General features: G+C 42.5%; 1 protein-coding gene across 7 annotated transcripts in view; it reads left to right on the plus strand.

Annotated features, from left to right (window-relative positions):
* The window catches only part of TET3 (tet methylcytosine dioxygenase 3), a 112,103-nt gene that overhangs the window by 73,300 nt on the left and 22,896 nt on the right, over positions 1 to 15,907 (plus strand). For all 7 annotated transcript variants that reach the window (XM_055401122.2, XM_055401120.2, XM_055401121.2 and 4 more), the window contains 2 exons: positions 5,802 to 5,892; positions 12,747 to 12,840. In XM_055401122.2, the coding sequence (XP_055257097.2) occupies positions 5,802 to 5,892; positions 12,747 to 12,840 (185 nt within the window). The remainder of the gene's footprint in view (positions 1 to 5,801; positions 5,893 to 12,746; positions 12,841 to 15,907) is intronic.

Consider the following 15,907-nt stretch of genomic DNA (forward strand, 5'->3'; position numbering starts at 1 on the left):
GAACACCTGTGTAACCACTGTCTAAATCAAGTAGTAGGCCATTTCCAGTTCCCCAGAAATCCCCTGTATGCCTTTCCCAATCACATTTCTCTCCCATCCCCCAGAGGCAACCACTCTCTTGACTTGTGACAATGATTTCATAGTTTTTCTTAAGATTGAGCTATATGAAATTGCCAGCTTTTTGTAGGTAAAAAAATCATTGAATATCCAATTTAGACCTATGTATGGATCTCTCGTTTTGAATATTTTTTAAATATAGTCTTACTGTATTTATTTGTGCTGTGCTTCTTTTACTAACTGTGGTGGTGTAGTACTCAACCATGTTGCTGCAACTTGTCACCTTTCATTGCAGGATATATGCTGTTATATGACTCTATTATGCTTTCTGTGTCTGTTCTATTGTTGCTAGATTATGAGTTGTTTCCAATTTTGACTACTGTGAATAATGTTGCTGTGAAAATCCTTGTACGTGTTTTGATGCATGTGGCCAAGAACTCCTCTAGGACAAGCAAATTAGGGTCCCCTGCATAGTGTTTTATTTGTTTGTTTTATTTAAAAAACAAAACAAAACATTTTTCGTTGGAGAAATTCTTTTATTTTTTAAAGAACTTTTAACTTATTCATTGAATGTGCTCCATCTTCACTGCTGCTCAGGCTTTTTTGTAGTGTGGCATGTGGGGGCTACTCTAATGGCAATGTGCAGGCGTTGCCGTGGCTTCTCCTGTTGCAGAGCGCCAGCTCAAGGGCACATGGGCTCAGTGGTTGCAGCTCCTGGGCTCTAGAGCACAGGCTCAATAGTTGTGGTGCACGGACTTACTTGTTATGTGGCATGTGGGATCTCCCTGGGTCAGGGATCAGACCTGTGTCTCCTGCGTTGGCAGGCGGATTCTTTACCACTGAGCCACCAGGGAAGCTCTGTTTTTAAAACTTTTTGTTGTGAAATAATTTTACATTTATAGAAGAGTTGCAAAGTTGATACAGAGTTCCTGTATGCCCTTTACCCACTATACCCTAAATATAAATGTCTTACATAATTATGGTACATTTAAAACTAATACCTTAATGTTGGTATGGTTCTATTAACTATAGACTCTAGATTTTGTCAGTTTTTCCACTAATGTCCTTTTTCTGTTGTAGGAACCATTGCAGGATACCACTTTGTGTTTAGTTGTATGACTCCCTAGACATGACACAAATTTACCAGCTGTAGTACAGTATTTGTATAAAGTTCTTTTGTTTATAGCCCTACAGTATCCAGTCAATATAGCATTTTCTAGAGTTACTATTACATAGTCTTTTGTTTCCTTCTCTTAGAAAAATTCATATAAAACTCACCCATGTTGTTGTATGAATCAGTTTTTTAAAATTGTGGTGAACTTCATATAACATAAAACTAAGCATTTTAAAGTGAGCAGTTCAGTGACATTTAGCACATTCACAGTGTTGTGAAATAATCACCTCTGTCTAATTCCAAAACACTTTCATCACTCCAAAAGAAAATCCTGCCCCTGTTAAGTTGTCACTCTCCATTCCTCCCTCCTCCCAGCCTCTGGCAACTATGATTCCGCTTTCTGTCTCTATGGATTTACCTATTCTGGATATTTCGTTTGAATGGAATCATGCAATATATGTGATCTTTTGTGTCTTGACGTTTCCACTTAGCGTAATGTTTTTGAAGGTGTCTCCATGTTATAGCATGTATCAGTACTTTATTCCTTTCTTTTTTAAAAATTGTGTTAAAATATATGTAATATAAAATTTGCCATTTTAATTATTGTTTACTGCACAGTTTAGTGTTGTTAATTACATTCACAATATTATGCAATCATCACCACTATTTCTAAAACTGTTTCAACACTCTTAAACAAACTCTGTACCCATTAAGCAATAACTCCTCATTCCTCACTCCTCCCAGCTGCTGGTAACCTCTAATCTAACTTTTTCCTTTATGAATTTGCCTATTCTAGGTATTTCATATAAGTGGGATCATACAGTATTTGTCCTCCTGTGTTTGGCTTATTTCACATCAGGAAGCTTGCACAAGCCTCTTATCCTCATCCATCAGAGAGAAGACAGAAGGAGCAAGAACAGAAAACTAATCAAAATGATCACATGGATCACAGCCTTGTGTAGCTTAGTGAAACCATCAGCCATGCCGTGCAGGGCCACCCAAGATAGACGGGTCATGATGGGGAATTTTGAGAAAACATGGTCCACCATAGAAGAGAATGGCAAACCACTTCAGCATTCTTGCCTTGAGAACACCATGAACAGTATGAGAAGGCAAAAGATATGACACTGAAAGATGAGCCCCACCCCAGATCGGTAGGTGTCCCATATGCTATTAGAGAAGAGCAGATAAATAGCTCCAGAAAGAGTGAAGAGTCTGAGTCAAAGCAGAAACAACGCCCAGTTGTGGATGTGTCTGGATGGTGAAAGTAAAATCCGATGCTGTAAAGAGTAATGTTGCATAGCAACCTGGAATGTTAGGACCGTGGATGAAGGTAAATTGGTAGTGTTCAAACAGGAGATGGCAAGAGAGAACATTGACATTTTAGGAATCAGTGAACTAAAATGGATGGGAATGGATGAACTTAATTCAGATGACTGTTATATCCACTACTGTGGGCAAGAACCCCTTAGAAGAAATGGGGTAGCCCTCATAGTCAACAGGAGAGTCTGAAATGCAGTTCTTGGGTATAATCTCAAAAACTACCAAATGATCTCAATTTGTTTCCAAGGCAAACCATTCAACATCACAGTAATCCAAGTCTGTGCCCCAACAACCACTAATGCCAAAGAAGCTGAAGTTGAATCTGCAAGACCTTCTGGAACTAACACCAGAAAAAGATGTCCTTTTCATCATAGGGGATTGGAATGCAAAAGTAGGAAGTCAAGAGATACCTGGAATAACAGGCAAATTTGGCCTTGGAGTACAAAATGAAGAAGGGTAAAGGCTAACAATTTTGCCAAGAGAATGCACTGGTCACAGCAGACACCCTCTTCTAGCAGCACAAGCGATGACTCTCTGCATATGGACTTCACCAAATGGTCAATACCAAAATCAGAATGATTATATTCTTTGCAGCAGAAGATAGAGAAGCTCTATACAGTCAGCAAAAATAAGACCAGGAGCTGTGTGTGGCTCAGATCATGAGCTCCTTATTGCAAAATTCAGACTTAAATTGAAGAACGTAGGGAAAACCACTTAGCCATTCAGGTATGACTTAAATCAAATCCCTTATGATTACATAAGTGACAAATAGATTCAAGGGATTAGATCTGGTAGATGGAGTGCTTGAAGAATTATGGATGGAGGTTCATAACATTGTACAAGAGGTGGAGACCAAAACCATCCCCAAGAAAAGGAAATGCAAAAAGGCAAAATGGTTGCCTGAGGAGGCCTTACAAATAGCTGAGAAAAGAAGAGAAGTGAAAGGCCAAGGAGAAAGGGAGAAATATACCCAACTGAATGCAGAGAATAGCAAGGAGAGATAAGCAAGCCTTCTTAAGTAAACAATGCAATGAAATAGAGAAAAACAATAGAATGGGAAAGACTAGAGATTGCGTCAAGAAAAATTAGAGATAACAAGGGAACGTTTCATGCAAAGATGGGGACAGTAAAGGACAGAAGCAGTAAGTGCCTAACAGAAGCAGAAGAGATTAAGAAGAAGTGCAAGAATACACAGAAAAACTGTACAAAAAAGTGTCTTCATGACCTGGATAACCACAATGGTATGGTCACTCACCTAGAACCAGACATCCTGGAGTGTGAAGTCAAGTGGGCCTTAGGAAACATTACTACAAACAAAGCTGGTGAAGATGATGGAATTTCAGCTGAGCTTTTTAAAATCTTAAAAGATGCTCTTAAAGTGCTGCATTTATTATGTCAGCAAATTTGGAAAACTCAACAGTGACCACAGGGCTAGAAGAGATCCGTTTTCATTCCAATCCCAAAGAAGGGTAATGCCAAAGAATTTTCAAGCTACCGCACAATTGTGCTTCTTTCACATGCTAGCAAGGTAATGCTCAAAATCCTTCAAGCTAGCCTTCAACAGTACATGAACCAAGAACTTTCAGATATACAAGCTGGATTTAGAAAAGGCAGAGGAATCAGTGATCAAATTGCCAACATCTATTGGATCATAGAAACAGCAAGAGAATTCCAGGAAAACATCTGCTTCATTGACTACACTAAAGCCTTTGACTGTGTGGATCACAACAAACTGGGACATTCTTAAAGAGATTGGAATACCAGACCACCTTACCTGCCTCCTGAGAAACCTGTATGCAGGCCAAGAAACAACAGAACCAGAAATGAAACAACAGACTGGTTCAAAATCGGGAAAGGAGTACGTCAAGGCTGTATATTATCACCCTGCTTATTTAACTTCTATGCAGAGTACATCATGCAAAATGCGAGGCCGGATGAATCACAAGGTGGAATCCAGATTGCTGGGAGAAATATCAATAACCTTAGAAATGCAGATAACACCAACCTAATGACAGAAAATGAAGAGGAACTAAGGAACCTCTTGATGAAGGTGAAAGAGGAGAGTGAAAAAGCTGGCTTAAAACTCAACATTCAAAAACTAGGACCATGGCATCTGGTTCCATCACTTAATGACAAATAAATGGGAAGCAAATGAAAATAGTGACAGACTTTATTTTCCTGGGTTTCAAAATCACTGCAGATGGTGACTGCAGCCATGAAATTGAAAGACACTTGCTCCTTAGAAGAAAAGCTATGACAAATCTAGACAGCATATTAAAAAGCAGAAACACCACCTTGTTGACAAAGGTCTGTATAGTCAAAGCTGTGGCTTTTCCAGTAGTCATGTATGGATCTGAGAGTTGGACCATAAAGAAGTCTGAGTGCCCATGAATTTATGCTTTTAAACTGTGGTGCTGGAGAAGACTCTTGAGAATCCCTTGGACTACAAGGAGATCAAATCAGTCAATCCTCAAGGAAATCAGTCCTGACTATTCATTGGAAAGACAGATGCTGAAGCTACAATATTTTGGCCATCTGATGTGAATAGTCGACTCATTGGAAAAGAGCTTGATGCTGGGAAAGACTGAGGGAAAGAGGAGAAGAGGGTGACAGAGGATCAGATGACTGGATGGCAGTATCGACTCAATGGATGAGTTTGAGCAAACTCAGGGAGATAGTGAAGGATAGGAAAGCCTGGCATGCTGCAGTGCATAGGGTCACAAAGATGGAACCCGACTGAGCAACTGAACAACAACAGCAAAATGTTTTCCAGGTTCATCCATGCTGTAGCATGTATCAGAATAAATCCTTTTTATGGTCAAATAATATTCCATTGTATGGATAGATCACATTTTGTTCATTTGTGTTGATGGACGCATCTGCTTTTTTCACCTTTGGCTCTCATGAATATGCTGCAGTGAACACTGCATACAGGTGCTGTTGGAGTCCTTGCTTTCAGTTTGTTTGGGGTCCGTACCTTAAAATGGAGTGCTTTGCTAACCTCTGGTTTAGATTATATATAATGATAAACTAAATGCCAAAGTGGTTAGACCTCAGTGTTGATAGTATGTAGTTTTATCAGATTTTTAAATTTTTGCCAACTTGGTCTATGTATAACGGTGTTTCATTGTGATTTTAATTTGTAGTTTCTGACTTGTAATGAGTTTGAATGTATTTTCACATGTTTATAAGCCATTTGAATTTCCTGTTTTATAATGTACCATTCATTTTCCTATTGGTGGTTTGCCTTCCTAAATTTCTGTTGATGAATTGATGTCTCCAAATCATGTTTACTCTGTTTCTGCAGAACAAATAGTGGAGAAAGATGAAGGTCCATATTATACTCATCTGGGATCTGGCCCCACAGTAGCCTCCATCCGGGAACTCATGGAGGAGCGGTGAGTGACGCACACATGTCCGAGGAGAAGCGGGCAAGTTGTTAATCGATGTGCATTTTGAGCACCTCTCATCTTCACTGCCTTGTACTAGGCAGCCTGCAGAAAGGACTCCCTGACACCCGACTGTGAAAAGTGGAATGCGGGATTTCCCCCCGCGGTCTGGGTTTCTTTCTGTCTGTAGGTCTGCCCTTCATATATCCCCGCTTTCTCTCACTCTTTATTGACAGTTTCCCTTAAAGAAATGGGGTTAAATGGTTGTATGTCCTGTGGAGTTTCCCATGGCTGAATTTTGCTGCTACCTTTCCTGCGGTATTGTTTAACAGGTTCTTCTGCCCTGTGTCCTATAAATTGGCAGTTGGATCTAAAGGCTTGATCAGAATCTGATTTCATTCTTTTAAAACTACTTCCTAGATGATGTTTTTTACGACCACTGGGAGGAATGTTTGCCTCATATTTGGCCAGTGGGCACCTTAGATGATCTCCTGAGTCATTTTGACATGATCCTAGGAATTCTTGATTTCTTGTATTTTTATGGGGGAAAAATTATTTAGAAAAGAGACTCCAGGTGCTGGGAGTGCTCATTTCTCTAGGCCATTTCAAGTAGAAAGAGCCAAGATATATGTGTAGGGTTTTTATTTTTGTTATTGTTTAGTGATTAAATACATTTGAGTTTATGTACACTTACAATTCAACACAAGACTGTAGGGCTTTTACTTAACAGTTCTGTTTTGCTTTTTTAAAACAGTAGTTTTCTATAAATAGAAACTTTTTAAGTCCATGTGTGTCCGCAGCAGATACTAAGTACCATGAGTTCCAGAGTGTAGAGAGGTACAATAGCTTGGTGATTAAGGACACTGGGGCCCTGGAGCTAGACCAAGGTCCAGTCCTGATCCTTCCACTACTGCTGAGTTCTTTGGTAAGTTGCTGTGCTTCTGTGTGGCTTGGTTTCTTATCTACAGAGTAGAGATGATAAAGGCATGTACACTGAAGGAGAATTATGAGGATAAATGGAATTGATGTCTGGAGAGCATCTGGTGCTTACTAGTAAACATTACATACAGGCTATCTACATCATATCCACATGGACTGTGGTTTATTTAATAACTAATGTTTATTAATATTTTAATAGTAAAGTCACAGATTATGTAAGACATAAACATGATTGCTCATGCATATACATACAGATGTGGAAGGCCAAGGGCTGAGTAGCTTAGAATTTCCAGAAACTTGGGGACTAGATTTTATCTGACCAGTGGTAGCTAAACTGATAAATTAGCAGGAAACATGATTTTGAACTGCATAACTATAATGATGTCCCCAAATGAATAAAAGGTAAGATGGATGGAGGACAGTGATCTGCTGTAAACACTCTTAATTATCCTGTACCATCTGGAAACATTTATATTCATAGTAGCCCTTCAGAAAAGCGTTTGATTAAAGAGCCAATCTGTAAATTCAAGCCTGATTGAAAGAGCACCTCTGAGTCCATGAAAATCATCAAAAAGTCTACAGATTACAAATGTTGGCAAGGATGTAGAGAAAAAGGGAACACTTAAAACGGTATGTGGGCTTCCCTGATAGCTCAGTTGGTAAAGAGTCTGCGTGCAATGCAGGAGACCCCAGTTCAATTCCTGGGTTGGGAACATCTGCTGGAGAAGTGATAGGCCACCCACTCCAGTATTCTTGGGCTTCCCTTGTGGCTCAGCTGGTAAAGAATCCGCCTGCAATGCAGGAGACCTGGGTTTGATCCCTGGATTGGGAAGATCCCCTGGAGAAGGGAAAGGCTACTCACTCCAGTATTCTGGCCTGGAGAATTTCGTGGTCTGTGTAGTACATGAGGTCACAAAAAAGTCAGACACGACTGAGCGACTTTCACTTTCAAAACAGTATGCAGGATTGCTGAGAAAAACAAATATCTTATTAACACAAATTATTTGGAATCCAGAAAAACAGTTCCGGTGAACCTGTTTGCAGGTCAGGAATAGAGATGCAGATGTAAGGAATGGACATGTGGACAGGGGTGTTGAGGAGCTGGGGAGAGGAGGGTTGGAGGAATCGGAAGAGTAGCGTTGACATATATGTATCCTACCATGTGTAAAACAGATGGCTCATGGGGCCCTTTTTTGTAGCACAGGAAGCTCAACTCCATGCTCTGTGGTGACCTAGAGGAGTGGGATGCGGGGGCAGGGTGGGAGAGAGGTCCAAAAGGGAGGGGATGTGTGTATACTTAGAGCTGATTCACTTCATTGTGCAGCAGAAACTAACACAACCTTGTAAAGCAATTATACTAAAAGGCCCAATGTGTGTGGTTTTACACACACCCCTGCATGTGCCCACCTGTATATGTGTTGTAGCTTTGAGGTTGGAGTGGGCATTATTTTGGCCAGCGATTTTTGTGAGGAATTTTGACACCATTGTTTACAGGTTGAGGGCTGCAATGGAGTCAGATATACAAGTTTGATCTGGGAAGGTTTTTACATTTGTTTGTTTCTTGGTAACAGTTTTATAAGATTTCTAGACAGCTCTCTAAATAACTTTTAGTTATAGAAGAGTATGTTTTGAAATAAGGATTAAGAGATAATGATACAGTTGAGATTTGTCCTTTCCTTTTTTCTCATTGCTTTAAAAATAACAGCCAAGTGTAGATTCTTCAGAAACTGATCCAAGGGAGGAATTCCTCTCAAGACCAGGAATACTTGTGTTTTTCCTCAGCAACTGGTTTATTTTTATCTTAAGGACCTTGTAAATCATGGAACAGATTGTGTTTCCATCTTTATGTTGGCTGTTAGTAAGCTTAGCACCAGATTTGTGTATCCTCATTAGGAGGAACGTAATTTCTCATCTTTGGCCCATGGAAGTCTATGCAGGTTCACCCCTGAGTCCTTTAGACGTGACCCTAAGGAGCCTTCATTAGCTTTCTTGATTTCTGATGTGATGAAATGTTCTAGACTCATCTCTTTAAAATATGCATAAGATCCCACTGTTTGCATTTTGCATACAAACATCATGTCTGTCTGTTTCCCCCTTTACTCTGATTTCATCACCTGTTATTTTTATCACATAGACATCTTTTTAAGCTTCTTCTGCAACAAGGAGGGGAATGAATGATTGCTGAAACTCACCTCGATGGGAGTCTAGTTTGTGAATGATCCGAGCTATCTCTTTCTCTAGACTTCCCCCCTACCCTTTCTCTGCAGGACCACTCTACAGCCAGGAGTTGGCCAAGACGAGGAGGGAAGAAAACTGAAATCCAGGGGATGTTGGTGCTTTTAGCTTATCTGGTAAAGACTTTGGAAGGAAGGGGAGGTTCAAAGCAAGTCCTGAAACATTATAAAATTTATTAATGGGTTCCATACCTCCCCAGGTCCTTGTTGTCATAGGTAATTGGAGTCAGGTGTTCAAACCCATATCTGAGAAGGGCCTGCTGCACAGGGCCACGTGTCCTCTAACTGGGAAGGGGATTCTCTGCAGCCTAGCAGTTCATTAAATGTTCATTCTGGGAATGAAGCACCAACACCCTGCCTGCAAATCCTCTGAGTTTTGGGGGAACTGGTCTCATTAATGTGTGATAGAGGTAAACCCAAAGAATCACAACTTTAGATCAACGGTTATCAAGCTTGAGCATGCTTCAGGTTTCCAGATGACTTGTGAAAGCACAGATGGCTGGGTCCCAGCCTAGGGTTTCCGAAACAGCAGGCCTGGGATGGGACTTGAGAGTCTGCGTGCTGGTCCCAGCACCTCCTTTGAGAATCACTGGCTAAGACGATCAAGTTACCCTTTAGAGTGAAGTTTCAGTCTACCGTTGCAGACTGCACTTTAGGGTCACCTATATCCTAACGTCTTAATGATAGGCCAGAAACTAAGACATTTAAGAAAAAAAGAGTTAAATCCAGAGTTGTTGTTTGTCTTTAAACACAGAGACAGTCCTGGTTAAAAACATTCTGCCTGATCAGACAGTGCTTGGCCCTTCTATTTGCTCTCAAATACAAAGTTCACTGCAGGAAGCATTTCTCATGAGGACAGGACAGCGGGGAGGGTCTTGGTCACAAAGCCCGAGTCTGTGTCCTCAACTCACCCTTCTGTGGGTTTCAGTGAGAGCGGTGTGGTCACCTTGGGTCATTCTTCCCACAGCGGCCCCAGGACACACTGAGTGCTCAGGCTCTGCACTCATGGGCCACTTCCTGATAAATGCTTGTGGGGTTGAAAGTTTTCCAGCAATCAGACAAAAGCAGCTCTATCTGATCTTTTCCTTTTGATCTAGACCATGCTATATAAACTCCTCGGGGTCCTGTCTGCAAACACATTCTATAACATAGCCTGAGAACTTTAAAGTAGCAGTTATCAGCTTTTCACTTCATTCCCGAGGTCTTGAGTAAAATAGAGAACATTGAACTCAGAGAAACCTTAGATCAGCATTTTCAAAAGTACTTGTTTTCTTTTCCAGTTACAAAAATAAAACATGTCTATAAAAGGCCATTTTTAAAAAGCTTATAGTGAATAAAGCTCTCTAGTAATTATCTTCCAAGAAGAAAAAATTTTTTCAAGTTTGATTTTTTCGAAGCATTTACAAAGATTCATGTTTGTGAATAGAGAAATTTTAAACAAAATGGGATCAAGAATACTATACCCATGTTGGTGGATACTTTCTCCTCCACTTAATTTTTTTCATGTCAGTACATATAATTCTGTTGAATCCTTTTTGATAGCTATATGGTTTTCCGTTGCATGGACCTTTATTTAATTATGTTTTATTTAGCCAGTCCTATACTAGATATTTGGGCTTCCCTGGTGGCTCAGTGGTAAAGAATCTGCCTGCCAACACAGGAGATGCAGGTTCGATCCCTGTGTCAGGAAGATCCCCTGGAGAAGGAAATGACAGCACACTCCAGTATTCTTGCATGGAAAATACTGTGGACAGAGGAGCCTGGCAGGCCACAATCCATGGGGTCACAAAAGAGTCGAACACAATTCAGCAACTAAACAATACTGGATATTTTCGTTGTTTCTAAATTTTCTCGTTGATGCAACAATATCTTCTTCCTAAATCTTTGCACAAGTTATGTCAGAGACAGAGATTCCTAGAAGTGAAGTGGGTAAGATAATTATGTATAACTGTATATGTATTTATATAAAGATTATGTAAAACAGTAGTAGTTATGATACAAATGCCTAGCAGTTATGATAATATCACCCTCTATTAAATAGTATACTGAAATAATATGCCATGACCAAATTGGATTTATTACAGAAATATAACACTTGTTGGATTTAGACAGTCTGTTAAAATAGCATACCTTGTTAATTGACCAAAAGAGAAAAACCATTCTTCTATGTCCTTAGTTGTTAAAAATGTATTTGATAAAATTGATCAATTATTTTTTAAAGTTTTTAAAAAATTGATTTATGGCTGTGTTGGGTCTTCATTGCTACATGTGGGCTTTCTCTAGTTGCGGTGACTGGGGGCTACTCTCTAATTGCCATGCATGGGCTTCCCATTGCAGTGGCTTCTCTTGTTGCAGAGCATGGGCTTTAGGGCGCACGGACTTAGTTGCCACTCAGCATGTGAAGTCCTCCCGGAACAGGGATCAAACCCATGTCCCTGCATTGACAGGTGAATTCTTAACCACTGGACCACCAAAATTGATCAATTCTTGATTGAAAATTCTTAGAACAGGAAACCCTTAATAGAGCTCTTCAAAATAAGGGAGTCTCTGTTGCTATCCCAAAGTTAGCAAACTGCATGCTCAGGGGTGAGTAGTTGGAAACATTTCCAGGAAAGTCAGGAAATAAGCAAAGATGCCTGCAAGAGCTCTGGAAGCACTAGCCAGTACAGACAGACAGGAGACTGAAGTAGAGCCATGGAAAGTGGAAAGGAGAAGCTGGCAAATAACTGTTATTCTCAGATGATACAATATTGTATTAGAAACTAGCAGCTATTAAAAATAAGACAGTTTAGTAAGATGGATGTTTGCAGTGTTAAAAATACTTATTGGGCTCTTCCTTTGTGCCAGAAACTTTGACGTATTGGATTGGCCAGGAAGTTCATTCAGGCTTGCTAGCCCCTGTTCCCGAATGAACTTTTTGGCCAACCCAGTTATTTAAGGCACTCAAAAGCCTAGGAGAAGGAACCATTTTTAAGTCCATTTTACAGATGAGGAAACCGAGGCTTCGAGAAGTTCAGTCGTTTGGCCACAGTCTTGTAACAAAAGGGCTGTGTGGGCTCTTGGGCCCCAGCTCTCTGACCTCCTTGGTTGCACTGGAGCCAGCATTGCCCCCAGGCAGTTGTGTGCCCTTGAGCAGGTCAGCTCATCTCTGAGGGCCATGGTATCCTCACTTCTGAATGTGGTGAATCCCTGAGTGTGTGCACACGTGTGTAGGCCAGGGCAGGGGTGTGTGCAGGAACCAGGAGTGTTTACTGTAAGTCCAAGGGAGTCTCTGAGCCGGTTTGTACTGGGAGGCCACTTCCCCCTGGCCTCAGCTATCTGTCCAAATGTCATTTGGGGATTGTTGAAAGAGTAATAAGGATTTCCCCATTTGTTTTCTTTTGTCTATTGAATTTTATTGACTTTATAAGTAGCTAAGACTGCTAACAAGGCTGGATACAAATGCCTGTGTTGAGCCTTTGGTTTGAGTGCTCAGAGAGAATCATCTGAGACCTTCTGCCCTGAGGTCTGTAAGTGGAGTTGTGTTCCCAGAGGCTCCAACACAGAATAAACGTTTACATCTTTCTCTCCCTTCTCTGTTGCCCCTATAGTAACTAGAAACCCAAGCGGAAACACACTGAGACTTGCCTTCTTACCAGGACTCCTTTGGGATTCAGTTGTGCTAATGGTGGCTTTTGTCTTGCTCTCCAGGTACGGAGAGAAGGGGAAAGCCATCCGGATCGAGAAGGTCATCTACACGGGGAAGGAAGGGAAGAGCTCACGTGGCTGCCCCATCGCAAAGTGGGTACGTGTCAAAGCTCCACAGCCCAAACTGGACTGGGGAGTTGGGGGGCAGACATGTGCATTATCCAGGGAGCTATGAGCCAGCATCTGGTGCTGTTAGGGTCATCTTCCCCCAGGCTCAGCTGTTGGTCCTCACTTTGTTTAAATGCCAGCTCCTGATGTCCAAGGCTGGCCTTGGAACTTTTCTAGTTGTTATGCTCAACTTGTACTGCCCTGGTGGTTCAGGGCTTCAGGGGAAGGAGATGCAGAAGCTAGCTGGAGACATCATCTTGCTCAAGGCTGGGCCCCACCATGACTCCTCTGCCCCCTCTGTGTGTCCTGGTGCTGGGTGTCCCTGTCTCTAGTCCATAAGAACTAAGCCTCTGGGCACAATCAGGACAGCATTGCATCTGCTTGACTTCTGAGCCACTGTTTCCTATAGGCAGCCTGCGTATCATGGCAGAGGGAACACCAGTAACTCAGACCCTAGTTTCACCCAAAGTTTTCTGACCTGTCCTTCCAGCCCTTATAGAGCACTTTAGAACCACTATAGAAACTGTGCCCAGAGCAGCAGCAAATCTATCAGGTAGCTGTTTGCTCACCGCTTGGTAGGGAGAATATGCATGGAAAATGAAGGCTCTGTCCTTGTGTTCAAGCTGCTTGTGATGTAGAGACAGCGGGAAGTAAGATCGTGGAGACTTGACTAATCAACGTTTAACATTGAGAGGCAGGCTTTGTGCTGTTGAGTTCGGGGGCAAGGGATGTGAGTGGCAGGAGGAGTTCAGGCTGGGTCTTCCAGAGAAGGTGGATATGCATGGGGCCATATTAAATGGGCGAGGAGAAGGTGGAAGCATTCCTGGTGAGGAGAGTCATGTGGGCAAAGGCAGAAAGGCAGGGTGAGCATACACTCGGCTCACTTCGAGTGAAGGATAGTAGCGACATGAGCTTTGTCAGACTCTGTTTTTATCTGGTCTATATCCTGTCCCTTTGTACCTCTATGTTTAATGAAAATAATAGGTATCTAAACCTGAACTACCACATATCTATTTGTAGCAATTTTCAGACAGTAGCACAGAATGATCTGGAAAAATCTGAAATACATAAGAGTATTCACAGGTATATAGAAGAATGTTTTCCCCACCCTTGTGAAAGATGGTTATTACAGTAGGAGGTTAATTATTTCTCTGGCTAATCAGGGTGGGGTGTTATCCCTCCCAGAGAACCCATCAGGGAAGTGGTCTGTTTCCCTTCCTCCTGCTAATTTATGTAGTCGTTGAGGAATTCCAAAATATCTGGCAAGAAAGTGAAGATGCCTGGGGCATTGGCAGAACTTTTCAACTTCAGAAACAGTTGCCACCTTAAAGAAAACAGTTGGCTCTGTGGACAGTGTTGAGGATAAGAATATGCATCTTAGTCCTCAGACACCCATGGTGAAACTTTAGCTCTTGACCAGTGCTCATGTATCTCTGCTGAGGGCTGGGGAGGATGGCGCCCAGGTAAAGCGTGAGATCCGTTTCTGGGGCCGTGATAGGAAAGCAGAATGATGGAGGGAAGAACGTGGTCCTCAGAACTCTGGTCCCTTCAGGCTCTGCGGACAAATGCCCAGAGGTGGGCATGTGAATGCAGTGCTTTGTTCGAAGGTTGGAACAGCTGGTGGATATCATCAGTCTGGTGGAGTGCCCGTCACCAATGCCCATCTTCTTTCTTTTTGAAAGAAAAGCTCATATAGAAGGGAATACATAGTGACAGAGAGGTGAGGAAATTCCACATCTGATGAGTGAAAATAAAATGAGAGAGGAGGGAAATTTTGTTAATGAGAAGAGTGGTAGATCATAGAACTATTACAATGGCAAGAAAATGGCAGTGCTGTGTTGTTTTTTGTTTTCTAACCATCTCCCATAGTGTGGTGAATTTTCCTTATTTTTTGCCTACACAGCCACCAAATACCCTTGGTATTATGGTTGTAGGGCTCATCTAGAGTTCTGCCTCCTTGGAAGTTAGAGAAGGGACAGAGGTTCCCTTTCTCTGTCCCTGCGTGGAAATGACCCACAAATGCTAAGGACAAATTATTCCTCATGGCAGCACGGCCGTGGTCCGTCGCTGTGGGGGGTGGCAGCGTCCAGTTCCCTGGGCTGGGCAGTGCCTTCTGCACTCTCCCCGCTGTCCCACTTCAAGTCTAGATCCTGGGTTTTCTTTCCAACCAGGGTTCATGTCTGTGTTTGCGGCCATTGCCTTCAGCTACAAGCAGCATGCCTGACAAGTTTTAGGTTTAACCAGCTGGGATCTTGGGCGATAAAGCTGAGGTGCATCATGGATGCCCAGCAAATGTGTGTTCAGAGAATGATCTAAGAAACCAGTGGGGACCCCCCAGAGAGCAGATTTTAAGGTGGCCTGTACAAAGTGTGGACGTCATCAAGCGTGGAGATAAGGGAGCGACGCAGGCGGGATTCTAAAGGCTCAGAATAAGTGGAGGCATACCAGACGCAAACACAGTAAATGGGCTCTTGGTAGAAGGGCCGTGGAGATGCTGATCGGGCCAGCCTGTAATGGTAACAGGTCAGAAGGCAGGTGTTTGAAGGCCCGCCGGCAGCGTGGTAGAGCAGGCTTACCTGGGCAGCCCCAGTGCTGGAACTGAGACCGAGGGTGAGAGTCATGGGGGGATGGATTTGGGTTTCTGCCCAGCGCTCTTCTAGGCTCCGTGCTCAGGGAATCCCTGCCCCGAATCTCGGTGATGTGTTTACAGTGCTGCGATGGGAGAACCGTCGGTGTTGCTGTGTTCTGAGTGTCGGTACATTCACGCCTTCTGTTGGCCTTTGACTTCTGCACTTGGTGTGTTTCGTCCTGCTGGGTTCCTTCATAGAGTATGGATAGGGAGCTCCGCTTTGTTACAGCTGTTTTGAATGTATCCACAGACCTGTGAGGGTGTGGCCACAGGGCTGTCTGCTCACGCCTCCGTACATTTATGTCTGTCTAGGCACATTTAGGGCTTCCCAGGTGGCTCAGAGGTAAAGAAACTGCCTGCTAGTGCAGGAGACGCAGGAGACCCAGGCTTGATCCCTGGGTTGGGAAGATCCCCTGGAGGAGGAAAT

This window comes from Moschus berezovskii, chromosome 11 (assembly GCF_049115385.1).
Source record: "Moschus berezovskii isolate FMDL1 chromosome 11, NW_MosBer_1.0, whole genome shotgun sequence".
Taxonomy (NCBI): Eukaryota; Metazoa; Chordata; class Mammalia; order Artiodactyla; family Moschidae; genus Moschus; species Moschus berezovskii.